Source organism: Chamaea fasciata, unplaced genomic scaffold (genome assembly GCF_029207755.1).
Source record: "Chamaea fasciata isolate MVZ Bird 193981 ecotype frontalis unplaced genomic scaffold, bChaFas1.0.hap1 SCAF_5, whole genome shotgun sequence".
Taxonomy (NCBI): domain Eukaryota; kingdom Metazoa; phylum Chordata; class Aves; order Passeriformes; family Sylviidae; genus Chamaea; species Chamaea fasciata.
In genome coordinates, this window is record NW_027094090.1 from 53198878 (window position 1) to 53225034 (window position 26157).

Genomic DNA, 26157 nt, shown 5'->3' on the forward strand with positions numbered 1-26157 from the left:
TCACCCAGATCCTCTCTGGAATGCACCACCTGCAAATTCAGGAAGGGTTTTTCACTGTGTTGTCATGTTCAGAGGAGGCAGAGCAGGGTGCCCCAAGAAGGGAAAGAGGCTAGTCTGGTGATTAATATCTAATATACTGGCCTAGCAAATGACCTGGATAGAAAACATAGGCTATTCCTTTTATCAAATAGGCTTCAGTACTCACTATAGTTGAAGTCAGCATTCTTATGTTGTTCCTGTACTCACCAGTCAAAGTGTGGAGCTTCTCCAGCCTGGTGGTTGCATGGCATGCCAGCCTAAAGGAAAGGATGTAGTTACACTCAGAGCTGCTGCTACTGCTGGCGAAAAAAAAAATGTAATTACATGTGAGCAATGCTTTTCTCTTTCCCTGCTACTTACCCAAGCCTCACCTATGGAACAGTGTCACTCTTCACAGTAATACACTCAAAAAGCAGCCTGAGCACACCAAACACCTTAAAAGTAAAGGCTGGGCAAAAGCTGTTTCTGTAAGGAGACCTGGCCATGAGGTCAGACCTTGGATTCAGAGCCAGTGAATGAGAACTTCCCACAAACACTAAATGGGGCAGCAAGCACTCTTCAAGCTTAGGCAGGGCAGAGACAGTGGACGTGATATGCTGTAACCCCAAGACTTGTTCTTCGGTTATAAAAATCGGTTCTGTTTCTTTAAAACTACCAAGCCAAACTCCTCTCAATTATCATTTTTGGAGAAAAGAGGGAATTTTGTCACAGAGATCAATATTTTGTTGCCCCATCCCTTGACTAGTGACCTCCTTTGTCATATTTTTCTTACAGCAATGTTGTAAACTGGATGTTTTTTGCTTTTCCTGTGATAGTATCCATGGCATTTTTGCTCTCTAGCTATACTTCACTTTCTGCTATTCTAAACATATGATCTCACTGGAGTAGCAGGTACAGTTGAAGCCAAGGCTGCACTAAATTTAGTTCAATTATATATGAATTTAGGCTTTGAAGGAAGAAGAATATGTGACCTACCACAGTTAATTATTTGAGACATGCAATGAAGGTTTTTATACCACAATCAGGCATTGCTTTTCTCAGTAGTTAAAAAAAAAATAAAAGGAGTAAGTAGAATGTACCTTGAAATGATTCTCAAAATTGTTTTGAAAGAAGTATTTGAGAAAGACTCAGATTTTTCTTAGATAAAGATTTGGAATGGTTAAAAAAATCAGAAATCTTGGAAACATAATAGATACAGCTTATGAAATGTTTAGCAATTGTGAAAAAAATTAAGTTTAATATTGTTCAAGAGATAGAATCATGCTGTCAGTTGATTAGGGGTCTGTACATCACCACAACACCAAGAAACTCAAGTTTTAGCAAACACCTCAGATTTTTTTCATTGCACACTGTAATTGTGATATAGCTGATGCAAACATGGTTATATTTTGCTGGTAATTTCAGACTGCCTGGCAGACAGATGAATACAGAAGGATACTTCAGGTATTTAACTAAGTGGATCCTGTATATTGCAAACCCATAATAAAGGTCCTATTTACTCTTTTAAGTCCCTTTCCATGTGATTCTCCATGCATGACTAACGCAGCTACTGATCCAGGGATGAAATGCAGGCTAGGTGAATTCCTTTACAAATTTAGCTGTAACAACACAGTAATTGTAAGCATGGATAAGATTCCAGCCCCAGTTATATTGGGACAATCCTGCAAGGCATTCACTGGGATTCAAATACCTTGTTCCTGTGGAGGCTGACTGCAGTGAGAGCTGTGTGTCCTGCTGCCAGGGTTGTCACTGCTTTGGCATCTCAGAAAAATAAAGCATGGCAGTGTATCTTTCTGTAAAAGATCTTGGCCAGAGCAAATCTTAGGGGCTGGGTCTCAGTTTTTCCCACTTTTATGAGACATGACCCAGAAACGTGACATCCTTAGGCATGGAGCTGCATTTTTGTTTTCCCAGTGAGCAATCAGCTTGAGAGGCTTTTTACACACTGATGCATGGGTCTGTCTAGGTGTAGTCATTCAGCCAAGCCTGTTTCAGATGAGAGTTATTTATTATTAAGTTATTTCCTAATAATTTGTGGGAGTCATGCAGAGACATGTATTCCCCTTGTGCACATCAAGCCAAACAGTCAGAACCATCTTCTCAGACTGCCAAACCAAGAGGAGCTAAATGGAAACCCTTCACTTGCCACGTCGTTTTTTATACATTGAAATGGTTTCTGTGTAAACAGCTTGTGGTATACTAAGTGAAAAGCTCAGGAAACACAAGAATTATTAAATAGATCCTCAAAAATGGCCTGGTTTGTCCTCAAGTATCCAGAAAGATGTGACAAACACTAGGAAAACTCAGTGCTCCCCTCAGAAGGCTTGCCAAGCACAATGCTGACCCAAAGATTACAACCACAGGAGCTCACAGAAAGCACTGAAGGGCACAATGAGCACTGGAGGAATGAAAAATCATCCACATCAGTGTCAGTGGCCAAAACCAGCAGAATTGCCAGTTCTGGTTGCAGGGGACAGACCTAAACTCCTCTAAACTCCTGTATGGATTTTGTGTAGATGCTTGGTCCTCATCTTGCCTCAATTTCCTGCCTATATTAGCAGAGGAAATGGTTCATTCTGTGTTTACAGGGCTGTCTCAGGGATTTTGTACACTTTTCTTCTCCTCCCTCATTACTTTGTAGGATGAAGGAATCAGGACCTCGTTAGAGATGCTTTAGTCTATTTTAAAACATTACAAATTGCCATAAAAGTGTCTAAATCTCTAAACAAGGGCATTTTTTTACTTTTTCTTAAAACCTTGATTTCAATTGATTTCTTCTTTTTTTGTTGTTGGTTTTTGTGGCTTTTTTTTTTTTTTTTTTGGTTGGTTGGGTTTTTTTGCCTTTTTTTTTTTTGTTTTTTTTTGGGGGGGAGGGGGGTTGGGTTTTTTTGTTTTTTTTTTTTTGTTTTTTTGGTTTTTTTTTCATCTTATATATTAAAAATCCTAAAATGACTGATTAGTTTGGTCCTTTCTACCATTTCAGACTTGGACTTACCACACCCCATTTAAGGCAATATGTATATTTTATAGTACAGCTAAAAATCAGTATAAATAGCCACATTTCAATAAATAAATGAACTAGAGGAAATCAATGCTAATCCCCTCAGGCAAATAAAATAGCCTTTTTAGAAATCTCAGGAGCTTCAATTTCAGCCCACTCCCATGCCCTGCAATCACTTCACTCTCTCGGATTCGACAGGGTAATGAAGTATAAAACCAAATACTTAATCCCCTTGTTTGTGAATGCCCCAGCTCACTAAAGGTCTTCTCTGTGTTTATTCATGGGATTATTGGTGAATGTGGATTCTCACAGAAATCTCATTCATAATTTGTGAGAATCAAAGTCTATTTGTAAAGCTAAGCCAGGAATGAAATTTCTGACCAAGGAAAAAGGGTTTAAGAAATGGAGATCCTAAAATAAGTCCTTGTCCATTGAGATACTCTGTTTGGTTTTTATGGCAAGCACGTTAAATCTGGTATGGAATTGCAAGGAGTCTTGCAAGGCCTGTGCCCAGTTTTTGTTAACTTGTTGTTCAGAAAGTGCTCCCAAACTTATACCTGAAAGCATTTTCTCCTTCTCTACCACTACAGTGCTCTCCTGACAAAAGTTTGGGAGTCTTGAATAGAGCAAATTTAGGGTTTCTTCTTCTTGTTTGCCTTCACCTAATTCCCAGCCCCTTTTCAATCTCTCTTTAGACTCCATCTTTTGCTTTCTTGTGACTTTTTTCCATTGTAGAGAAGACTGGAAGCTTCTGCTGAATGAGAGACCAAGTTTTAATGAGGGGCTGTCTGTTTTGAGCCTCAGTGTGTGGCTCTCTGGCACTTCTGAGACTTATTCCCCTCTGATGCAGCACCTTCTCTGGCAAGCGGTGTATAAAGAAAACACAGACTGTGCATTTTAGGAGGCCTGAATTATCCAAGTCCTCAGAGAGCTGATGTGCAACAGAGAAAACATGTCTCAGTTCTGGCATTTTGGGAAGATGTTTAATACACAAGTCTAGCTCTACAAGGACTCTGCTTGCTATTAGAATTTTTATGCCCTTTCTAGACTTGGATATCCTGCTAATGAGTGCAGCTGCATTTACTGGTATCCCCGCAGGCAAGCAGTCATTTCTCTCTCAGTGTTAAAGAGTTTCATCTAGAGTGTTCATAGACCTGAGAGAAGAGGATTTTTTTGTTCATGGCCTTTTTTTTAAAGTCAGGAAAATAATGTTTTAGCATGAGTTTTCTACCCCCTTCCAATGCCTGTTTCTATTTACCTGGTATAATCACTTTGGGTTTTCACTTTGCAGTGACGCATCACCATGCCTGGAATGAGCATCGTTGCTGGTCCAAAACTGCTTTCCCTGCCATTTCAGGCTCTTGGCACTGTTAAAAAGTCAATTAGCAAACAGAGGGAGCTGCAAAATCATTCATATCATTGCTGCTATTTGAATGCTCCTCAGAATGTATTTCTTAAGGATATGATCCTTAAGAAGTGGAGGATGACAAGAAAAACTTACATGTTGTAGGGCTGTGCACAGCTTTATGCAGCCTTAGTGCTACCAAGAGATTCAAAATCTGTTCTGATCCTACAGTGTAGCTGCAAAGCTCATCTTTTCTCCAGGGGAAATTTGACCTTAGTTGCCAATTTCTGCAGGCCACTGGCAGAACTGTGTGGAGAAGCTAACTTTTTGCTTGCCAGGCCATATTAATAATTTTTAATAGGTTTTATGTTACAATTTTCATTTTAATACATTTTCTAACAAGATAATCTGCCTGTTTAGACACCATGCCTTGTAGATATGAAACTGCCACATTTAGGAAAGTGTTGTGCTTTTGCTTAGACCTTGTTTGTTTTACCTTCAAGAACATAAAAACCCAAACTGATGTTGAGTTCTTAAAGTATGTATTTAACTTCAGGTTAACTGTATGTAAAACTAGCACAAAATGTTATTCTTTATATTTCCTGCTTACTAAATGTCATTTACCATAACTTACAGTGTAAATGAAACTGAAACTTCTTTTGAAGCATCCAGAAGGTATTATTTCTTTTCTAGTGTATCATAAAACATTCATTAATTTCTTCAGAATTTCCCCAAATGCTCATCTTTGTGCTCTTAAACCATCTCCGTGTTTCCTTACCATGTTGACAATTTTTTACTGTGGTATTAATTGATAGATTGCGCAAATCCAGTGGATCCCACTGTTCTCCAGCCAGTGAACCACTACCTCTGTCTTGTCTGAAAGATGCTCAGCTCCTATCTGACCTCAGTGGGAGTTCAGTGACCTCCTTGTCATGCCAGACAGGATCTCTAGCCATGAGGCATGATTAGGTGTCTCCTCCCACATGTTTTTGAGTTTTCTGCCCCGCACTGGGTTCCCCATGGTGCCGAACCTGGGATGGGATGGAGCAGGGCACAGAGGGAGCCAGCTCAGCTCCAACTGAAGCCAAGCAGGGACTCCACCCCTGGCTCCAGGTTTAAAAGGAGGACAAGCTCCACTAAAAGTATGTCACAAATGACAGAGAGGTAGTGGCACACAGAGCTGTGGTTGGGAGCCACACCATGGTTTGCTGCCCCATAATCTTGAGGCCATATTTCATATGAGTGCATACAGCTAAAACTCCTGGAAGTTTTGGGATATTGCTGACAGCTTCTAACCAGCAGTTTCTCCTGCCTTAGCACCCCCTCTCTCAGTGGTAAATACTACATGCTTACGAATGAAGCTAAGCAAATGTTTTGCTTGAGGCAATACCATCAAAGAGACTGAGGAAGAACCATATTGTGGCCTTTCAGAACTGGCAGGGAGCCCACAGAAAAGGTGGAGAGGGACTCTTTACAAGGGCCTGGAGTGACTGGACAAGGGGGAATGGCTTCACACTGACACAGAGGAGGTTTAGACTGGATATTAGAAAAAAATTCTTTACTGTATGTGTGGTGAGGCCCTGGCACAGGTTACCCAGAGAAGCTGTGGCTGCCCCATCCCTGAAAGTGTTCAAGGCCAGGTTGGATGGGGCTCTGAGCAACCCTGGCTAGTGGAAGGTGTCCCTGCCCATGGCAGTGGTTGGAACAAGATGATTTTTAAGGTCCCTTCCAACCCAAACCATTCCACGATTCTGTGATAAGTGTTCAGATCCACGAGCTGGTACCAGTTCACACCTCCTTTCTCACATCACCTTAGGCATCTCAGAAAAATGCCAGAAATTACATGACAGGTTTTGCTGCTGTACCTTGGCAAAACAGCCAGAAGTAAAGAACATTCATATCCATATTGACAAATGTCATTAGGCATTTAGACACATTTAAAGTATGTCCAATAAATCCTTGTGAGGCTACAGTGATTCCTTCCCAATCTGTATTAAACTGCCCTCTTGTCCAATATCATTGAGGATATAATAAAGTGAAAGGAAAAAAGTATTCACTGAGAAAAAAGTATTTTATATGTGTGGCCACATAAAATAATCTCACACTTCAGAAAGCATCAAGTCAAGTGTGCCAGTGCCATTTGAACAGTGCTTTTTTACTCTGTGTTTTGATGTAAGAGAAAATAATGCCAAGTAATTATTCCTGTGAGAATTTAATATTTCTTAGTATCAGTTAAAATTTACCTTTGGATTTGAATTGCAATTACTAGATTGAGATAGGTACCAGCCATTGACAGTAGAATAGAATACAGCCTAGAGTGTAGATTTTGCCATCACGGGAGAGAGTGGGTGCTGTTCTAACTAGAGCATTGAATTTAAAACTCTTCCCTTCATTTTGTTTTGCTTATGTGTCTCCCTGAATTTTTCTGAATGTACATTCATGAAATTAACTTTAAAAATCCTGATTATCAGCTATTTCCTAGTGTGAGGGCTTTGTTTCTTACTAAATCTCTGTGTCTCCCTGCAGTAGGAACAGGTACTCTGTGGCTTATGCAGCTCAGAAGCCGTGGCTGCTCAATGCCACCGTGGAGGAGAACATCATCTTTGGCAGCCCCTTTAATAAGCAGAGGTAAATATCTATCTCTTTGCAAAAACACCAAGCAGCTCCTTTCAAAGAGGGTTTTTTTGGCATCTTCTGGAGGAAGTTTGTAGATTCTGGAAAATACCAATCAGTGCATGCTAAACCTGGGGTGGATTTAGCCGACCTAACTTTGTTCACCTCAGAGGAAGGTTTCTGGTTTAAGTTAGGCTGCTCCTCTAACCAGAGCACGTGTCTAAGATGTTTGTGAGAAATCCCGCAGTGGCAGTGACTCTCCATGGAATACAGCTGAAGTCATATGTGTCATTTCCCATCTCTCCCATTTCACATCTCTTCCAAAGGTCAGATGAATCCTATCTTTGGAGACAAATGTATTTTCTTTTGTTTGATGGAGCCCAAGGTTGCCAGAGGACTCTGGAAACAGGGATTCTAAGCACATTTCCACTGAGTTTATGTGCTAATCCTGCTGTGATCAAGTTACTGGAGCAGCCACTTTCCAAAAACAGCATTTATGAAGATGGGGTGCCTCGAGGGAATAGCCTTAATTCTTCCATTAGAAATACAGGAGAAGGAAGTGTGAAAGCTGAGGTGCACAGCTTCTACTGTGCCTACCCAGCACCTGCTTCTTCCATCCTTCTAAAAGGTCAATTAACAAATGTGGAAAAAGTGACTGGACTTAAGGAAGACAAATTGCTGATGTTTTCAAAGGCAACACTCTCTCTGTTTTGAGTGTTTGAAAATACACCCTGTTCCTCTCAGGTTGTGCTAAGATGTATGACTCCATTCTGACTTGATAAAACCTAACCATGACCAAATGCGTTGAAATCCATAAAAGCACCGAAGTTTCAGGGACCAGATTCTTCAGCCACTGCATCCATCAGCTTGTTTCACTAGCTTCAAAGGGGCAAGGCTGAATTTCATCACTCAAATAGTCTGATCCCAGCTGCTCATCAGCAGGTCACTTGCTACAGACCCAGAAGTCTCACCAAAAAAATTCAAAATTTTGCAAGTGGTTTGCTGGTTCTGTTAAGACCAAAAGCATTGTAAGGATCCTTTATCCTGTAATATCACTCCAAAGAAAATGAAGAGGCACTTAAAGGGGGAAGAATAAAAACCTCAATGGAAAATAGCTCTGGAGTCCAACAAAACAACTCCATGATAGGGAGGAATGTACTCAATAATTTACAAAATTAAAAAACAGTCTTGTGAATAAAGACTTCTTATAAAGATGTAATTTTTTTACAATGCTTAATTTACAGTGCTCCAGGATTAGTTCTCAGTTATCATTTTGCCCTACTTAGTTTTACAATTATCCAGCCATCACAGAGCAATAAAAACTTTGTCGTGACATCTCCCTGGAGGTTTTTGTGTTAGCAGAGTGAGTGACTGGGTAAACAATTGCAATGACCACGTTGTTTTTCCAGGTACAAGGCTGTTACAGATGCCTGTTCTCTGCAGCCTGATATTGACTTACTGCCATTTGGTGATCAGACAGAAATTGGAGAAAGGGTAAATAATGTGAATGCTTTAATCTCTGCTTGCCCTTTGTATTAAGAAGACACTCCCTGATGTCACTCAGACAGTTTTGGTCTGTATTGGGCTGCCAGACTGGTAAATAATTGTAATTCGCCAACAGTTGCTACAAAAAAATTGAAATCTCTTCTGTTTCTTCAGCTATTTCTCAAATGGGATTACTTGACCAAAGTGTCCCATATTTTGTATGCAGAATTTGATGCTGGTATTTGTATTTTGCATGCAGAATTTGATGCTGGTGTTTGTAACATTTTTCAATCTAAAAAGCCTACTGTGCTCAGAGCAGCTCTTCATAGTTCACACTTACCCATGAATAATAACTTTTCTTCTGATATTATATGAGAACTACGCTTGTTTATCAATAGAATTAGCATTTTAATGGAAGTTTTTCTTTTTAATGGAACTCTATAATTGTAAAAAATCACATTTCCAAAGGCCTGTCATAATGTTTATTCAAATATGCCTATTTCTGATCCATTTGAATCATTAGGGCATTAATTTAAGTGGAGGACAACGACAGAGAATCTGTGTAGCTCGAGCACTCTACCAGAACACCAACATTGTCTTCTTGGTAAGATTTTTCTTTTTCACACGGAATGTGCAAAGTCAGTAATAAAACTGTAATTCCATATATTTAGTTTATATTTAGAAGACCTATAGGGACTTGTATTCAACTCCAAAACCAAATTATAGACATAGGAAATAAGCATCCATCAGAGGCAGCATCAAAACACCCTGGGAGGCTAAAGGAGGTGGGAATCCCTGCACAGATTAACACTGGAAGAGTGGAGAAGATTGTTTTGACTTCTCCTTGCTCTCAGTGGTGACCTACTATCAGCACAGTCCCACAGCAATCAGCATGACTTCTGACAAGGAGCCATAATGAACAGTCTGAGGACTCAGCACTCTCCTGCAGAGTGCTGTGGAGTTGGACAGCCTTTCCCTTCTCTGTTATTACTTTCAGGGCATATTAGGAATTTCAGGAGGGTCATGAAGGGGCTGTTTGAGCCTCTTCAAAATTAAGTAGAGACTTCTTGAAGAAAAAGTGTTTGCATATTGATATCCTTTTCTGAATGTTGCCTTATTTCCAGCCACGCTCACTCAAAGTGAAGACCAAGCATGTCTGTAGTTTAGTTTGGAGGAAATGAGAAGAGCTGCTAAGTTTGCTCTAATTTTCCTGTGGCAGTTTCACATCAAAACTGAGGCCAAGTTTGACTTTGGATGCTGGCATTTTCAAATTTCAGTGGGAGATTTCAGTTCTGGCGTTCCTGCACTCTATCAGTGAGGCACAAGCACTACACACAGCCAGACACAAAAAATGAAATTGAGTCCATTGCTGTGAACTGAAAAGAAGTGGATTCCAGCTCACTGGAGTGTAGCACTCTGACTGGGTTCTAGTCACCACAGAGAGATTAAACATGAGTAAAGACAGATTTTTTTTTTTAATACTATTTTAGGAATAAACCTCACTTTTGTATTCTGTTCTAATATTTTTCAATTTGATGTGATTGCAGGATGACCCGTTCTCTGCACTGGACATTCACTTAAGCGATCACCTAATGCAGGAAGGAATTTTGAAGTTTCTGCAAGAAGACAAGAGGACTCTTGTTCTGGTGACACATAAATTACAATATCTTCCACATGCTGACTGGGTAAGAGAAGAGGTACCAGGAGAAAACTTGCTAAGGATGAATGTACACTTGAAGTTAACACCATAACATTTAATGGGATTATTACTTTTTTCTGCAGTAGAGTCCCTCTTTAATTTCATATGCCATATGGCTAACTGACACTTTAACTAACACAGATTTTATAGTGGAACAACTATTCTATTTTTACATTATTTAAGTAGATTTTTTTTTGTTCATTAAAAGGCCTGGAGAATTTTGATTTAATTGCAACTATATCTATCCCTTCTTTTCAATGCTTTCAGTACATGTGCAGGAAAGCACGACTTATATGAGTTTCAGTTTATGAGCTGTGTCAGCAAACTTGAGAAGTTATAAATAAAATATTGAATAAAATTAAAAAAGAAATTTGCATTACGGTATTGTCACTAATGGTGAGATATATCTTGTAGGATCCAGGTCAGTGATTATGGTATCTGTGTTGTTGAGTGCTGGGTGCTTTCTCCCCTAGATCATAGCAATGAAGGATGGAATGGTGCTTAGAGAAGGGACACTAAAGGATATCCAAAACAAGGATGTTGAGCTATATGAACACTGGAAAACTCTGATGAATCGCCAGGATCAAGAGCTGGAAAAGGTAAATAGGAGCATCTGGGCAAGGAGGAGTTATCCGCAAAGAAATATTTGTCATTCAATTTCAAAAAAACCCAAACCATGTCTGAAGCAAGTTTTCAACTTGACATTACAGTAAAACCACATGACCTGTAAGGAGTTTCAGGGGCTGGAATAGATTGTCCAGGAAGTGTGCAGTATATCCATCATGGATGGTTTGTAAGGACTTCTTAGCCAAGAAACCCTTAGAAATGTGATGCACAACTGATCCTTTGGTGAGGCAAGGGTTGGACCCAGAAACTTGCTATGGTATCTCTTATCCTTTTATTCTGTTATTGCCATGAAGATCTAGGATTCTCTAAAGAGTGTTTTTGAAGTTTTTACCATTCCAGAAGAGAGGGAATGAAAGAATGCCGGAGAGAGGGAAAGAAGTGGACAAAGCTGAATTCTCTGAAATTTAAATTAAAAAATACAGTGTTTTTCTATTCTGTAACTTAAATGATCCACATAAAGTTTCTTTGAGATTACTGCAAGTATTACTACAATTGGTGATCAGCTAAGCTCTAAAATTAAGAAACAATCTCTCAAATTAATAAAACCTAATATTATTTAATAATAATAATAATGATAACCTAATTACTTCAGGATATGGAAGCTGACCAGACCACTCTTGAGAGAAAAACCCTGAGAAGGGCCATGTACCCCAGAGAATCCAAGTCACAACTGGAAGATGAAGACGAAGGTTTGTTTTACAATTTCACTTTATTTAATACCACCTTTCATTGCCTTTCCACTTTTACAGCTGGTAGTTCTTAGCAGCAAAGTGAGATTCTGTTGAAGACACTTGGTAACAATAGCGGAAAGTCCAACATTTTGACCTGTGTTTACAATAGGACTTGTTTAAGGGATTCTCCATATATTTCCCTAAACATCATGCAGAGATATGGGTGTATCAAAACAAGTTAATTTCTTTGCTGACTCACAGTGCCTGTAGTTATCGAGGGATGAGATAGAAGTACAACAGAAAACATTGTAAAGGTAAAAAAAATTAAGTAGCTGTCAAGAGCATGTCAACATTTCCTTTCCTCAAGTGCAGCCTGCAGGGCTGTGAGATCTATATTCTTATCATCTAGGATAAAAAAAAATTAATTTCATGCTTATACACCTCTGAAATATATATGTCCACAGTGGTAGCCTTTCACCATTTGTGTTTCAATAGAATGCAATCAATTATCATTTTAGTACTCTGGATTGAAGGGAAAAATAAACTTTTTTGTGCAAGCAGATGATGAGGAGTCTGCATGGAAAGGTTTGAGAGTTTTCTAAATTCTTCCAAATTGCTCTGCTGACTGTATAATAAAGGCTGATGAACAGGTTGGGAAAGGCCTGGTCTCTGCTCTAAATAGTAAGTAGTGAAGACTTGGTTCATAAATTTTTTTTTCTTAACAAAATTGTGACAAGTCAAAGATTGGCAAACTATAGAATTGCTTAAAGAGCACAGGGGAAATCTTATGAAAATATGTCTGAGATGTTTGCTGTTCTCAAATGACAAATTGAACTTTGACTTTAAAATTAAAATTCAAAGCAGCAGAAGAAAAATCCAACAAATCCCGTAAAACAAGGTATAGTTATTATTGAATCCAAGCTAACTTGATCAAATGTCTGAGTCACAGAGGAGGAAGAGGAAGAAGATGAAGATGATAACATGTCAACTGTCTTGAGGCTCAGGACAAAGATGCCATGGAAAACCTGCTGGAGATATCTCACCTCTGGAGGATTTTTCTTGCTCTTTCTGATGATTTTCTCCAAGCTGTTGAAACACTCAGTTATCGTGGCCATAGATTACTGGCTTGCTACATGGACATCCATGGACAATACAAATGAAGCCAGGAATGCTGATGAGGATAAGAGCACAGAGAAGGTGAGGCAGATCTTGGAGCATTACAGGGAAAAAATTAAAGAAAACATGTTCTGAAGTAATTATTTGCTGTTCATCTAGAAGCCAGCTGGATTGAAACGACAGGTAGATTATTATACAGAATGGACGGATTCTTAATGGTAAAAAGAAGGAAATTCAAATTTTATCAGTCTTTTTGAACATTCAGAACTGAAACAAAAGCATATTTGAGGGTAGAAAAATAATTGGCCTATCAAATAAGGAGGATTTTACTAAACTTTTCTGTCTGGATTTTACAACTGGCCTTCTAAGTCAATGACCACACTTTCCTAAGTACTGGCTGTCAAGTAGTGTCCTGCCAGAAAAAAAAAAATAATGAAAGTCTTCAATTGTACTGCTTAAGTACAATCTGCTTATAGCTGTAAATTTGACTCATGCACAATATCTCACTGGAATCCACTTACTAGACTTTCAGAAGGCTTAAATTTGCTATATTTGCTGCTGGCAAATCAGTTTAGGATTTGCTCTGGGAATTTCATGGTGCTTGAACTTAATAAAGTGAAACTTTCCAACATCTCTCAAATGTTTTAATTCTTGAGAGGTTCAAGCACTCAGTTTCCCTAAGTGGCTAACAGTCCTTTGTATTTGTCCACATAATCAGTTTTCACAGTTCTAAGAGCTACCATTTCAAGGTCTTGAGAGGTAGAATAGAATGAGGGATTTTAGAAGTGCCAGAACTTCTAATTATGTGGAATTCATGAATTGCAATTCCATCATTGCAGTTCCATTATAGTTCTTTTATTTCCCAAAGATGATATATAGTTATGTAATACAAGAGATATGATATGGTAACTGATGGGCACTGGGCACCAGGCACCTTGGGAACTTCCTAGCAGAAAAGAAAAATGGATGTTTATTTCTAGGATTGATGTATTTGTCATTCCACTAGACTTATCATGTAGCTGTCTTCAGCATCCTCTCCGGAGCTGGGATTGTCCTTTGCCTCATCACATCCCTGACTGTGGAGTGGATGGGCCTCACAGCAGCCAAGAACCTACACCACAATCTCCTCAACAAGATCATCCTTGGACCAATCAGGTACAGCAAAAATGATGTCCCTGGAAAGCTACATGGTCAAAACCTGTCCTCTTTGCAGCTGCAAGGGTACTCCAAGGAAAAGTTCTTGTATTTGATCAGTCTCCTTTAAGGCCCAAAAAGTAAAATAATTAGTGAGATAATCATGGGGTGGGGGGAGGGGGATAACATTCCATGAGAGAACGTGTGAAATTGTGCCTTTGTTTTTTATCTGGCTGAAATGTTTCAGAAAGCTGACACCCCTTCAGGGCTGGGGGGCCAAGAACAGCTCTGAGGGCAGCTCAGGCTCCAGGGCAGCCAGCTCGAGCTCTGAGCACTGGCCATGGTGTCAAACCACGTGGACACCAAGGCTTCTTCTGTGCACAACACCCAGGGCCTCACAGGCAGCAGGATGGCCAAAAGGATGCCTGAATAACAAATAAATTTATCACAGTGCTTCCATGAAACATCTGGGGTTGGTGCCCATTAGAAGGAGGCTGAGCAGCCGCCAGGAACAGGCTGTGATTTTTGGAAGGGATCTTAAATCCTGATAAGCAAGAAGGAAAGATCGGGACACAAGACAGCAGGTTTTTGGAAAAGGAGACAAATTTTTTTGCAGGGGAAAATGCCAAAAGAAGCATTTAGACAGTCAGCATGCAGATAAGATGATTTGGTGTGTTATTCATATTTATTACTTGGTTTTAGACAATGGTTGTATGCAGCTCTGTGTTCTGTCTGACTGGGCTTTTAATCCAAAGCTGGAATTCCTCTACAGGTTACTTTTTGGTTTTAATTTGTCCAACAGGTTCTTTGACATGACTCCGCTGGGGCTAATTCTAAATCGCTTCTCTGCTGATACAAATATCATTGACCAGGTAGATGCATCAATATATTCTGTTTTATTATCCTGACTTTGCAATTTTTCATGTAGATCCTGAATAAGATGGTGTACTAAAATATTCAGTAGAGAAAGGCACAGCAAAACCAGGCTCTGAGAATGATAATAAGGACAATTAAAGCAAAAAGTACACTCATTTGTAATAATGAGTGCAGGTAACCATTAAAATAAACATAGTGGGAGGTGGTGGCTCAATTTCTTCATGCGCAGACCGGTTGATTCTTTTGGAAGATCTGAATTAAGAAAACATCTGATTTTGGGCTCAAAGCAGTAAACATAATAGAATGTAACAACTTTGAATATATGGGAGTAGGTGTGACAAATAAATGTTCCACTGTGGCTGACAGCGCATGTGGATTTAGAGCATTCAGGGAGAGGAAGGGCTTTCACCATGGCTGGGCATTAAAATTTTTGCATGAACAATAATCCTGGATATAATGTTGATGGGAACATGGAATAAAAATGAGATTCTGAGACAGAGCATTCTATTTCTCTAAATATCTGGCATATCAAGAACAATTTTCTCTTCCTTCCCTGATACATAAATGAGATTCAAATAGTTCCCATTTCCCCATAATCTTTGAAACTCTGACCTTTAGAAAACAAAAACCTACTGACTTGTTTTTTAACCCCTGTGCATTTGGCTATGAGACCCACAGAAACAAAAAGACTCCTGATATTAGGACACTATCAATGAGTGCCTAGTGGTATTATTCCACTTTTCTCATAGGAAAAGGTTTATAGTGGTGCTACCACAGATTTTTTTCCTCATGGATGTTTTTCTTTTCCCTCTAGCACATCCCTCCCACGCTGGAGTCTCTGACCAGATCCACCTTGCTCTGCCTGTCAGCCATTGGGATGATCTCCTATGCCACTCCGTGGTTCCTTGTGGCCCTCGTGCCCCTGGGAATAGCATTTTATTTCATCCAGAAATACTTCAGGGTTGCTTCCAAGTACGTATTAAAGAAGTGTTCTGAAAGTTTCCTCCATGAAATATTGTATTTAAGAACTGTGGTGGAATGTGAGGTTGTAGGAGCCAAAAATGGGGGAAATGGCCATGGCATCCTGCTTTTGATCCTGAGGCATGAGTTTGAGACATGCACTGGGGAATATTTCCAGCTGACTTGGCTATAAATGGGGTATCTGGGGAAGTAACACCAACTGAATTGATTTTTTTGGCTCCAGAGTCAGATGAACATGGAGTTTGTTAATCAGCTGAGCTTGCATATGGTCAAAACTCCTCTTTGACATTTGAGGGTTAGTAGAGAACTGAAAATAACTCCCTAGATCAACATGAATCGCAACTTTTCCTTCATATTGGGGAAAAAAGCTCCAGAGGAAGTTATTTCCACTGTACAGCGTTTCATATTAAGTGTGATTTGTCTGGATGTAAAAATTACAATTTTTTCAGCAAAAAAAAGAGCCATGCTTCTGGTGCTAAATTCATTCTCTAATTTCGTAAAACATCTTCAGCAAGTAATTTGAAGTTTTTTTCTTAAATTCAATCAATTAGTCTTTTGTTATCAGCCAGAATCTTCCAAGATTTATTTATGAGAAAACTCTGTAATCAGAATTCACAAACCAGAAATGTTTAAATCTGAAATAATTTGCTTAACTTCTCTGAGATTTTTCAGAAACCTTGTTCTTGCCCCACCAAACCTCCAAACTGAAGCTGTATGTGGCAGTACACCAGATCTCAAGGTGGCTGACAAATAAGGAGACATGGTTTTCCCTCTCAAATTATTCTCCTCAATTAAACTCTTTAAAATCACTTGAGTTGTGACTTGTGTTCTTTCAATGAACAATAAAAATTAAAACATCCAATTTATTTCCCTAAAAATTAGTCTTGGGAAATGTAGGATGAAGGAATAGCTTCAGCCAGTATTTGTAACTCACTTGCATGCAGTCCTTTGCAGTCATATAAGCCTCACTAATTTTTAGAAATGCAAATATTTACAGTATTTCTTGCAGCTCTTTGACTCTTTGTTGTATTTTCCATTACATCTTTCAAAAACGTCAGTGTATTTTCCATCATAAATTTGAAAGATATTTATCATCAAAACATCAGCAGCAAATTCACTTTTGTGCACTGCAACATTCAGCAACATCGAGCAGTCGTTTCTGCTGGCCTATCAGTGTGTAAAATTTGTAGGATTTTGATAACAAGTTTTAATCTCTAATGATCTGGACTTTCTTCTGTTTGTACAAGTGGCTGCTATGCCAATAGCAGAGTGTTACAGAAAGATGTAATCTTTTTTTCTGTGGTTTGGAAAATGTTCCTCTTTTAAAAGACTGGAACTTTTTGGACTTAAGTATTGTTGCTCCACGCAGGTCTTGGTAGTGCTGAGTAATTAGGGAAATTCATCACACGTATTATTTCTCTGTCAGTGCTGTCTCTACTACAACCAATGTTAACAGTGCAAAGAGAAGATCTGCTGTCATCTGAAATATTTTACTTTCAGCATGTTGTGGTACTTCCAGATATGGAAAGAAAGGCCAGGTTTATGTGGAAATAAAGGTTTTTTTTGTTAGGCCAGCTGTTATCATAAAATATATAAACTTCCTGATACACAGATCCTCTCATATACTTCACCTAAGAGTCACAAATAACATGCTGGAAAGTTTAAATCAATGGTTTTGATTTTAAGTTAATTATATTAATTTATCAGAATCTGCGAGAATAAAAGGTAATTAAGATTTGTCTATGTGCAATACATAAAATGTCTGTTCTTGTCTGATGTGCAGCAAAATTTCTACAGACAGAAAGGTTTACATTGTAATGGGCATCTGTTGTTTTTTGTACTCCCAGGGACCTCCAGGAACTCGATGACAGCACCCAGCTCCCTCTGCTGTGTCACTTCTCTGAGACAGCTGAAGGCCTTACCACCATCAGAGCATTTGGGTAAAATTTGTAAAACAATTTATTAGAGGGAGGCTTGGGGGTCAGGCCAGCCTGATCAGCTTCCTTGGAGCATGTCTGAGGGCAAACTGTTGAATTTGAAGAAATTTATTAAGCTATTTTGAAAAAGAAAATAGATTTTTTTTTCCTGTTGCTTTTCCGTGCCTTTTAAATATTTTGCATATTTTCAGTAACACATGTATTGGTGTTTCACTGAATTAAAGATTATTACATTTTTAGAATATGATATTTAAACTTTTAATGAGTCTATTTTAACCATGTCTTTAACCTGGACAGCAGGGAGATTTGTTTTGCCAAGCAGGCAGAGGCACTGCCCCTTCAAATCCCCTGCTATATCCAAGTGCCCCTGAATCAGTTCTGTGTTTAACCCACTTCCCAAGCAGGGAGACATCATTATGGCTCTCTCCAACTGAAAGGCAGTGTGCAACTTGAGAGACTTTCCAAGAAAACTTCAGCAGAACCGAAATTGATCTTAATGTTATAAAACCTCCCTTTGTTGATCAAAACTGAAAAATAAATTCTGTAAGATCCAGAGAGTTTTGCCAGCTTTCCATGCATATATTTTCTCTCTACAACGTGAAATATAGGCCAAACTCTCCTATGTTCACTCCATTATGGTTATGACTCTGTCAAAGTGCCAGCTCAGCTTGAGGTTTTTTCCCAGTAAGTGCACCTAGCACCCATTCTGCACGATGTAGAATTCCAAACCAGAGCATATCCCTCTGCAATGCCATTTCCACATCTATTTGATAAGCTTAAGTCTGTTCCCTCACATCAAGCTAAGCTTTAGGACCCCAGCTATTAGCACAGAATGTTGCAGTAACACCTGTGGAAAGACAAGCAAAAACATTGTTGTGTTGAAGAGGTGTGAACCAGCGATCAACAGGAAATGCTTTAACTAGCTCTATCAACAGAATGATGTATTGAAACAGGAAGTCATCATTAGGACCTCATGCCGATGTATGCTGAGTACTTCTCAAGAAGTTCAGAGTGGCCTTTCATCACCTGAGGAAGGTTATGAACCTGAGGTTATCTCCTGAGGAAAGTGAAGGAGCTTAGCACTTTTCTGAGTGGTTCAACTCTTTTTTGCCTCACAAAAAGGCAATGTGGGCTTGGATGGCAGAGAGCAAAAGGCAACCCGAGGACACGCCAACACTTGAGTTGTTCAAGATTTCTGGTGCTAATCAAAGCCATTTCATTTCCCTGCCTGTGCTCCACTGCCCATCAAACCTGAAGTCTCCTGCATTTAGTGTCTGCAAGCTCGTATTTACTGATGGTCCTTTAGTCATTCTCTGCAGTTTGGGTTCAGGATGTTCCAGGATAAAATTGAGCGGCTCCTCACGTAACTTACCACAAAGCACTAAGTTGGATCAGAGAGCAATCTCAGTGACTTTTGCTGTTCGTCATCCGACAGGATAAAAGTCTGAAAGTGCCCAGAAGATGAGCTGAACGTGGATGAAAACACAGATTGAGCATGTCAGATTTTCCATTAGGAGAGCAGGAGTTTTGCTGCCAGGAAAGCAGAGGAGCAGAGTAGTCAGTGCATCCTTGTTCCTGCCCACATCCTTACTGTTACCAGTTGTTCTGGGGAGGTTGCTTGTCATGTTTACAAGCCGTGCAGAGGGAAATAAAATATCAGCAGGAAATAGTAGGAAAACAAAAGGAAATTTCTGGAAGAACAGGCATTAGAGGTGCTTCACAGCGGGGCCCTGAGACTTTGAAATGGAAGATAAACCAGACACTGAGCTGCTAACCAAAATTCAGCTGGTTTAATCAAGTGAGGATATTCACCAAACAATAGAATATGGAACAACAAAATGTTTTTCATCTGACTGTGCAAGACATCATGAATTTAATACACTTGCACCAACAGAGATTTCCTCCTCCCCTCCCAAAGTGTATCTTGGCTCTCCAGTGCTCTGGCATCCTTGAACTGGTTTTTAAATGTGATGGGCATTGTGTTGGGGAGAGAGGAACAAGTGGCGGTGGAGGTAACACCACTCATTTTTCTGATTTAGACATGAGCTATAGCTCTCCCTGATCATAGTTTCCCAGTTGTTTAGGCAAAGTGTGACTGCCTGAGAAAACAGCTGAGCTGAGTAGCTGACAGGTTTGATTTACAGATCACTCTACATCCATGTTAGTTGGAACCTTAGGGATGTCACCCCTTGAAGAGCCCTGCAGCTGGCCAGGTAACTTCTGAAATCAGATCTAAGCTGACAGGTGAGCCCTCTGCCCTTGCTAGTGGTCGGTGAGGAGGAGCTGAGGGGCCACAGCAGCACTCATCTGTGGGAGGAGTGGACTACAATCCACAGCTATAAAAAGTGGATCAGCTCTGGGAAACAAAACCTGTCCCAGCATGCTGGCATCGCAGTCTCTTTGAGGAGACAGTCTCTGGTCCAAACCCTAGCCCAACAGAATTTCTTGTCAAACAAATCCTTCCCTACTCTGTGTCACTCTGGCTATGGGGAGCTGTGGGAGCAGGTACGCGTTCTTAGGGAAGAGCTTTTAACCCAAACTTCGTCAAAAACAGAAGGGCAAAAAGTTTTGGGCTGGGGGGAGGGAAGGCAGAGGGAAGAAGAAAAATTCTTCACCCTTTTGTGTGTGAGTGTGTAAATGTGTTGTAATGTAACAACTTTGGTCTCGGCAGGCACGAAGCCAGATTTAAACAACGTATGCTGGAGCTGACGGACACGAACAACATTGCCTACTTATTTCTGTCAGCTGCCAACAGATGGCTGGAGGTCAGGACGGTACGTTCAGTTTTGTCCCAGCCATGGTTTTGAAACCTTGGAAGCAAACAGAGACATTGGCTGATGCAGAGAAGATAATAACGAGTATTAATCTCACGAGGAGATTATACACACAGTTCCTTAAAATAGATCAAGATTGTTATGTTAAACCCAGAGGGTTTTTTTCAGCTTTCTTGGCCAGAAGTAAGAAAATACAAGTCTGCCTCATCTTCTGCTGCTGTGCTGTCTAGCGTCTGAAGGGAGTGCAAGAGCAAACATTTACATAACTTCAGACAAGACTTTCTCTACTACTGTGCAGCATCCACAGACCTGCCACAGCAGGAACTGCTTTCAAGGCAGAACATGGCTTTTCAGTGGCTTTGTGAACTGTGCCATCCTTATGCCAGGATGCCAGGATGCCATCCGTGTGCTGTTTTAGGCACACTGATCTCCCAGGTCTTGAAGTATCTCTCCAGCAGCAAGTTTAATCCCACATCTCTAAGCTAAACCCATGCAGGGCCATATTGTTTGTGGTTTTATTGTTTGATATCATGAAAGATAGCAGAACTAGACTCCAGAAAGAGAATGACAGCAGGGCACAATGCAGCCACTGACAGTGATACAGGCTCCTGTGTTTTGTGGGGGCTCTTTATGAGGGAGTTTCCTGATCTGCGAGGCAAGAAGAGGCAAGCAAAGTAACTGCAATTCCTTTATTTATCTTAAACAGAAAGAGCAGTGAAGAAACAGAGCAGTTGCCTGCTTCTGCTGGACATAAATAGCAACAGGCATGATTAATGCTCACATCAAAGGCTGTATACTCACCTTCTTTTCCTGTTGGAGCAACGAAGTTATTCTCCATTTTTTGTGATGTGCTCGAAGCTTTCAGACTCTTACAGCATGCAAGATGAGCTGAAATTACTTCCAAATCTAAGACAGATGGATAACAGAGCAATAGCTGATCCTGGAATAAGCCTGTTAATGTCTCACAGTCTTAGACTTGCTTACATGCAGAATAAATTTGGTCCAATACACCTCGCCTCATCAGAGCATTAGAAATAATGTGATCTTGCCAAGGAATAGTTCATCTAGCTCTGCCTAATGGCACAGTGGTACTAACATCACCAAAAAGTTTGTGAGATTTAATAGCAGCTCTTAAGTCCTATGCTAGCTGATGATAGAGACTCAAGACCATTATGCTGCACAGGTGTGAGTCACAGAATCCCAGAATCCCAGAACCCCAGAATGGTTTGGGTTGGGACGAACCTTAAAGCCCATCCAGTTCCAACCTCTGCCATGGGCAGGGACACCTTTCACTAGCCCAGGTTGCTCAGAGCCCCATCCAGTCTGGCTTTCCAGAGATAAGGCAGCCATAGCTTTTCTGGACACCCTGTGCCCGGGCCTCATCACCCTTACAGGGAAGAATTTCTTCCTCATATCCAATCTAACTCCCCCCTCTGTCAGTTTGAAGCCATTCCCCCTAAAATTTGAGTCTGTATTCTGCTCTTCCACACATTTTGTAGACAGAAGAACTAGGCATCCCTCATTTCAAATCTCAGAAGGAAAGATTCCTGACAGGGTATTATCAGACAGGAGGAGAAAAATGAATGGAAAATATGATCCAAAGTCAATGTAATGCAGGCAGCAGTGGGACAGTGGGAATACCAACTATATCCCATTCATCAGAACCTTGACTCCATGAGATGACATATGGCATATACTTCAAACCTGAGGTTAACATCAAGAAAATGGGTTCCAGCTCTTGCAAAGCTTCTGACAATAAAACATGAGCATGACCTATATGAATTCTACCAAAAGCCTTCCTGGACTTTGTGAAGTCAGTGATACTTCCTTTTTTGTGGAGGCAAACCCATATTTGAGAAGACCTGAAGGAGAGTGAAGGAAGGAGGAATTGATTTGTTTTAGTGGTGGGAATTAGGATTGTCACTGTTATGTCCTTCTCATGATTTTTTTAAATAAGCTTATTAGATTTTTTGATCCCTGCTCTTTTTGGGGTGGCTATCATGGGATGCCCTAGCCCAAATGAATTTGCAGCAATTCGCTAGAGTTCAGCAAGTTGCTTTGAGTATTTCAGGTTGGGCATCACAACCATGACCTCTTCCAGGGAAAAAAAAACCAAATGAAAATTAAGGGCTAGATGTCATTATATAAACAATTCTTGGTAAAGTGGAACTGCCCCAAAGGTAAAGAAATCTCCTGGTTGCTGCATTTCTTCCTTTTTTGTCCCACTGTCTCTCATTCCAGGATTACCTGGGTGCTTGTATTGTCCTGACTGCTGCTGTCACTTCCATCACCGAAGGGCCACACTCGGGGTTCGTGGGGCTGGGTCTCCTGTATGCTCTGACGGTATGTGCCAAGGCCAAGTGCAAGAACTTCCAGACCAACACATTGATTTTATAGTATTTTTATGTGTACATGGTCATCTCCTAGCTTTTTTAATCTTGAAAAAAAGAATCCTGCAAATAATGGACTCAAGCCAAAGTTGAGAGAGTTCAGGGCAACTTGGACTTGCTTCAGGTTTTATGAGCCAATTAAAAAAACACAAGCATTCCCAGGCCCTGCGTGCTCCCAAGTGAAGCAGGAAAATTAAAAGTGCGTAAGAGGACCTGCTGAGCACTCTGTTTTGTACAACACAGCACTGGTTCCACCTCTACATGGCAAAACCTGCCAGGAAATACAGATTATCATCATCTGGGTAATCTTTAACCTGAGACCAAATAAAATAATTGCCAAAGAAACAGAATTATCGGTTTTGCCCTTGGAGGGAAATTACTGAGATGCCCAAGATTGTCCATGCAATTTTGAATGGATTTGAGGATTGTGACCTTTGTGGGCATGGTTCATCCTGCCAGGTAGCAGTAGGAATGCAGAGGAGATGGACTTAGGGATGACAAGGTTATAGTGGTCCAGTACTGGTTCATTTTGCCACTGTCACTAGCAGTGAGGAGAAGGAACAGCATTTTAGTGTACCTGGCTGCAAGAGAGACTGAGTGTTCATCAGGAGCACAGAGTGAATGACAATCACCACAGAGAGTAGAAGTATTCATGAATTAACCATGAGAGTGGGGACAAAATATTACTGCATGAACCACAAGAGTAGGGACAAAGGCAGAATGATGACAGTGGCAGGAAGAACTTTTGGAATCATGGCAAGCATAGTAAAAACTGGTCTGCTTTCAAGCACTGGTATTATGAGGGAAGTATAAAGGTGTGAGTCTAACCCTGAGATCTGGCTTTGCATATAAATTCTGATGAGCCCACGGCTACAACAGAAAGTCCTCAGCAGCTGCCTTAGGGTGACCTTGGATCCCCTCTGTGCTGCTGTTGCAACAGTGTGAGAATCTGTCAACAACTGACAATCAGTCCCAGGGCATCAGCTTCACTCTGAAAACATTCCTGGTAATGCTGCTTCATTAGCAGGGATCTGGAAGCGCCGGGATGTCTGCATCATCCTTGGCTTCTTTGTTTTTAGCCTGTGTTTGCAAACGGTTCATTCATGTGAAATAGGCATGTGCTCAAGTCTGGCACAACAGGTGAAGAAGAGCTGTAGGCACCAAGTGATCACCTGTCTCTCTCCTGCCCCACAATAACCCTGATGAGCTTTTGAAGGCAGCTGGATCACTCATTACCTGTGTCCCCTGACATAGTTGGGTTTTTTTTTAAATAATTACTCTTCGAAGCTGAGAGAGGGCTGATATTTGGACCTGTATGAGAGCAAACTGTTTGTACTAAGGCTGTGTTTACACTGGACATCCTGAGCTTATTCTCTCCTCTTATATAAACACTGCCAACTCCTTTGCACAACTGTGATGGAGCCTGAGGCAGTGGGCAGAGCTTTTTGGGTGCCTGGCTGTGTTATCAAATCTGCCAGATCTGATAGGATAGCAGCCTGCTGCAGTTTCCCAGTGTTTTGCTTATCTGCAAACTTTCCCATTTCTCTAATTTCCTAACTCAAAAGCTGGACACCAAATAAGCAGGTTTCTGAACATAAAGGAGAGAATACCCCATCAAGAACACTATATTAATAAGGACAAAGAAAGCAACCAAGTCCTCCAAATTAACAACAATTTTTTTGCCAAATCTCAGTGGAAATTTACTGTTTGGTTATTGCATCAGTATTAGGTTTGTGGTAAAGAAGTGAGACTGGGTGATTTAGTCTTGATAAAGTCCTTATTTGGTACTCACAAAAAAAAAGGCAAAGCCTTTCTCTGAATATGTTTGTGCATAGGGTGTTATTATTTTTAAGTTTCTAAAAAATCATTCAAGTATATAAAATATCTCAAGTTTTAAGGGTTCTTGGCAATCAGCTCTTCCTAATAAGGTCAGTTCTTCTTTTTTTACAGAAGTACCTAAATACAGACTTAGGAAACAGATTTACAATTTTCAGCCTTAAATAGTAAGTCCTGCCTGGAAAAGAATTTGTCTAAGCCACTAAATAGTGTTAGAGAACTAATAATCAATGATTATCTACTAAAAGTAATACCGTTGCTATTGATTTAACTATTGATCAAATAATTTTCATTACAAATGAGAATAAAAACCAGGAAGGAAATATTACTGAACTGACAACACATTTTTTCCTTCATATATTTCTATGTTAAAAACTTCTAATATTTTTCACAGAGAGAAATGGATTATCTAAATATGCAGAAATGAAATTATCATAAAATCTTTTCAATATATTTGCAAACAGTGAACTTTCTTAATCTTTAGTTGCAGTCTTTGAAAGAATAGACTACACATAATAGAAAATATTTCCAAACAGCACTTTCAATTTTGATTCTTTTTTGTGTGTACTTAAAGAAGACACCTTTCAGTGCTGATTATTAGATGCCGAAAACAAGAGATTCCCTCAATTATTCAGAGTTTAGGTACAATTTTTTCATACTTCTCCTTCAAGACACAAGGATGAGAATACCAAGCACCAAATTGCTGTCTTAGGGCTAATTGTGTTGGAGTATGACTGACATGGATTTGATGCTGTTGCACTGAGTCTTGAACTGTTGTAATATTAAAAAGAGATGCACTGTGCTGAGTCAGGCCATGAATTTTCATAAATGTATCCGGCCTTTACTTCCAGATGGGTAGATGAACAGAAAGGAGGCTGAACCCTGTCCTTGTTTTCATTTTGTGATGCAGATAACCAACTACCTGAACTGGGTAGTAAGGAATCTGGCTGATTTGGAAGTGCAGATGGGTGCAGTGAAAAAAGTACACAGCTTCCTGAACATGGAGTCGGAGAACTATGAAGGCTACCTGGGTATTGCTCTTGATCTTTTTGGGGTTTTACATAGTGATGTGAAAGAATGGTAGACTTGGTCATGCAAAATGTACACACCTCTCTGGCCAAAATCTGTTCTCACTGAGGTGTAGGAACTGCCACTGGTGTGAGTGACAAGGATAGCTAAAAGAAGCTATGAAAATATGTTGCTTATGTTAGTCAAGATGAGAAAAAATCTTATAAAATGCCAAGGAGACAGAGCAGGACCCTGTAGAACAATCAGAAAATACCACAGTTACAGACGAGATGAGCAAAACATCCATGTAAATTATTTAGAAAACAAAAATAAGGATAAAAATAAGAAATGTCACATGCTTCAAAATCTCTGATCTTTGTAGCAGATGGGGACTACAGGAATAGTTGGCACGTTGGCAATCAGACCTCAGGGAACTCTTCTCTGAGCTGCACATTGGAATTCATGCTCCACACACTTCAAATTCGCTTTGATTGCTATTTTAGGAGTGGTTGAAGTGCAAGAAAAGGTTCGTAGGTCAAGAACCTTCCCTAAAAAGCCAAGCTCCTTAGTCCAGAGACAAAACCTGCTGTGTATTTGCAAATCAGGATGAAACACGAGCTGCGAT

The 26157-nt window shown here is 40.1% G+C and overlaps 1 protein-coding gene across 1 annotated transcript in view; it reads left to right on the top strand.

The window, feature by feature from the left end:
• Positions 1-26157, top strand: part of ABCC9 (ATP binding cassette subfamily C member 9) — a 68578-nt gene that overhangs the window by 35016 nt on the left and 7405 nt on the right. The window contains exons 19-34 of the mRNA XM_066183704.1: positions 1444-1482; positions 5022-5060; positions 6912-7013; positions 8408-8492; positions 9007-9087; positions 10031-10168; positions 10656-10781; positions 11402-11498; positions 12430-12677; positions 13603-13751; positions 14533-14602; positions 15421-15578; positions 17435-17527; positions 20196-20298; positions 22540-22641; positions 25435-25555. Of these exons, the coding sequence (XP_066039801.1) occupies positions 1444-1482; positions 5022-5060; positions 6912-7013; positions 8408-8492; positions 9007-9087; positions 10031-10168; positions 10656-10781; positions 11402-11498; positions 12430-12677; positions 13603-13751; positions 14533-14602; positions 15421-15578; positions 17435-17527; positions 20196-20298; positions 22540-22641; positions 25435-25555 (1751 nt within the window). The remainder of the gene's footprint in view (positions 1-1443; positions 1483-5021; positions 5061-6911; positions 7014-8407; positions 8493-9006; positions 9088-10030; positions 10169-10655; positions 10782-11401; positions 11499-12429; positions 12678-13602; positions 13752-14532; positions 14603-15420; positions 15579-17434; positions 17528-20195; positions 20299-22539; positions 22642-25434; positions 25556-26157) is intronic.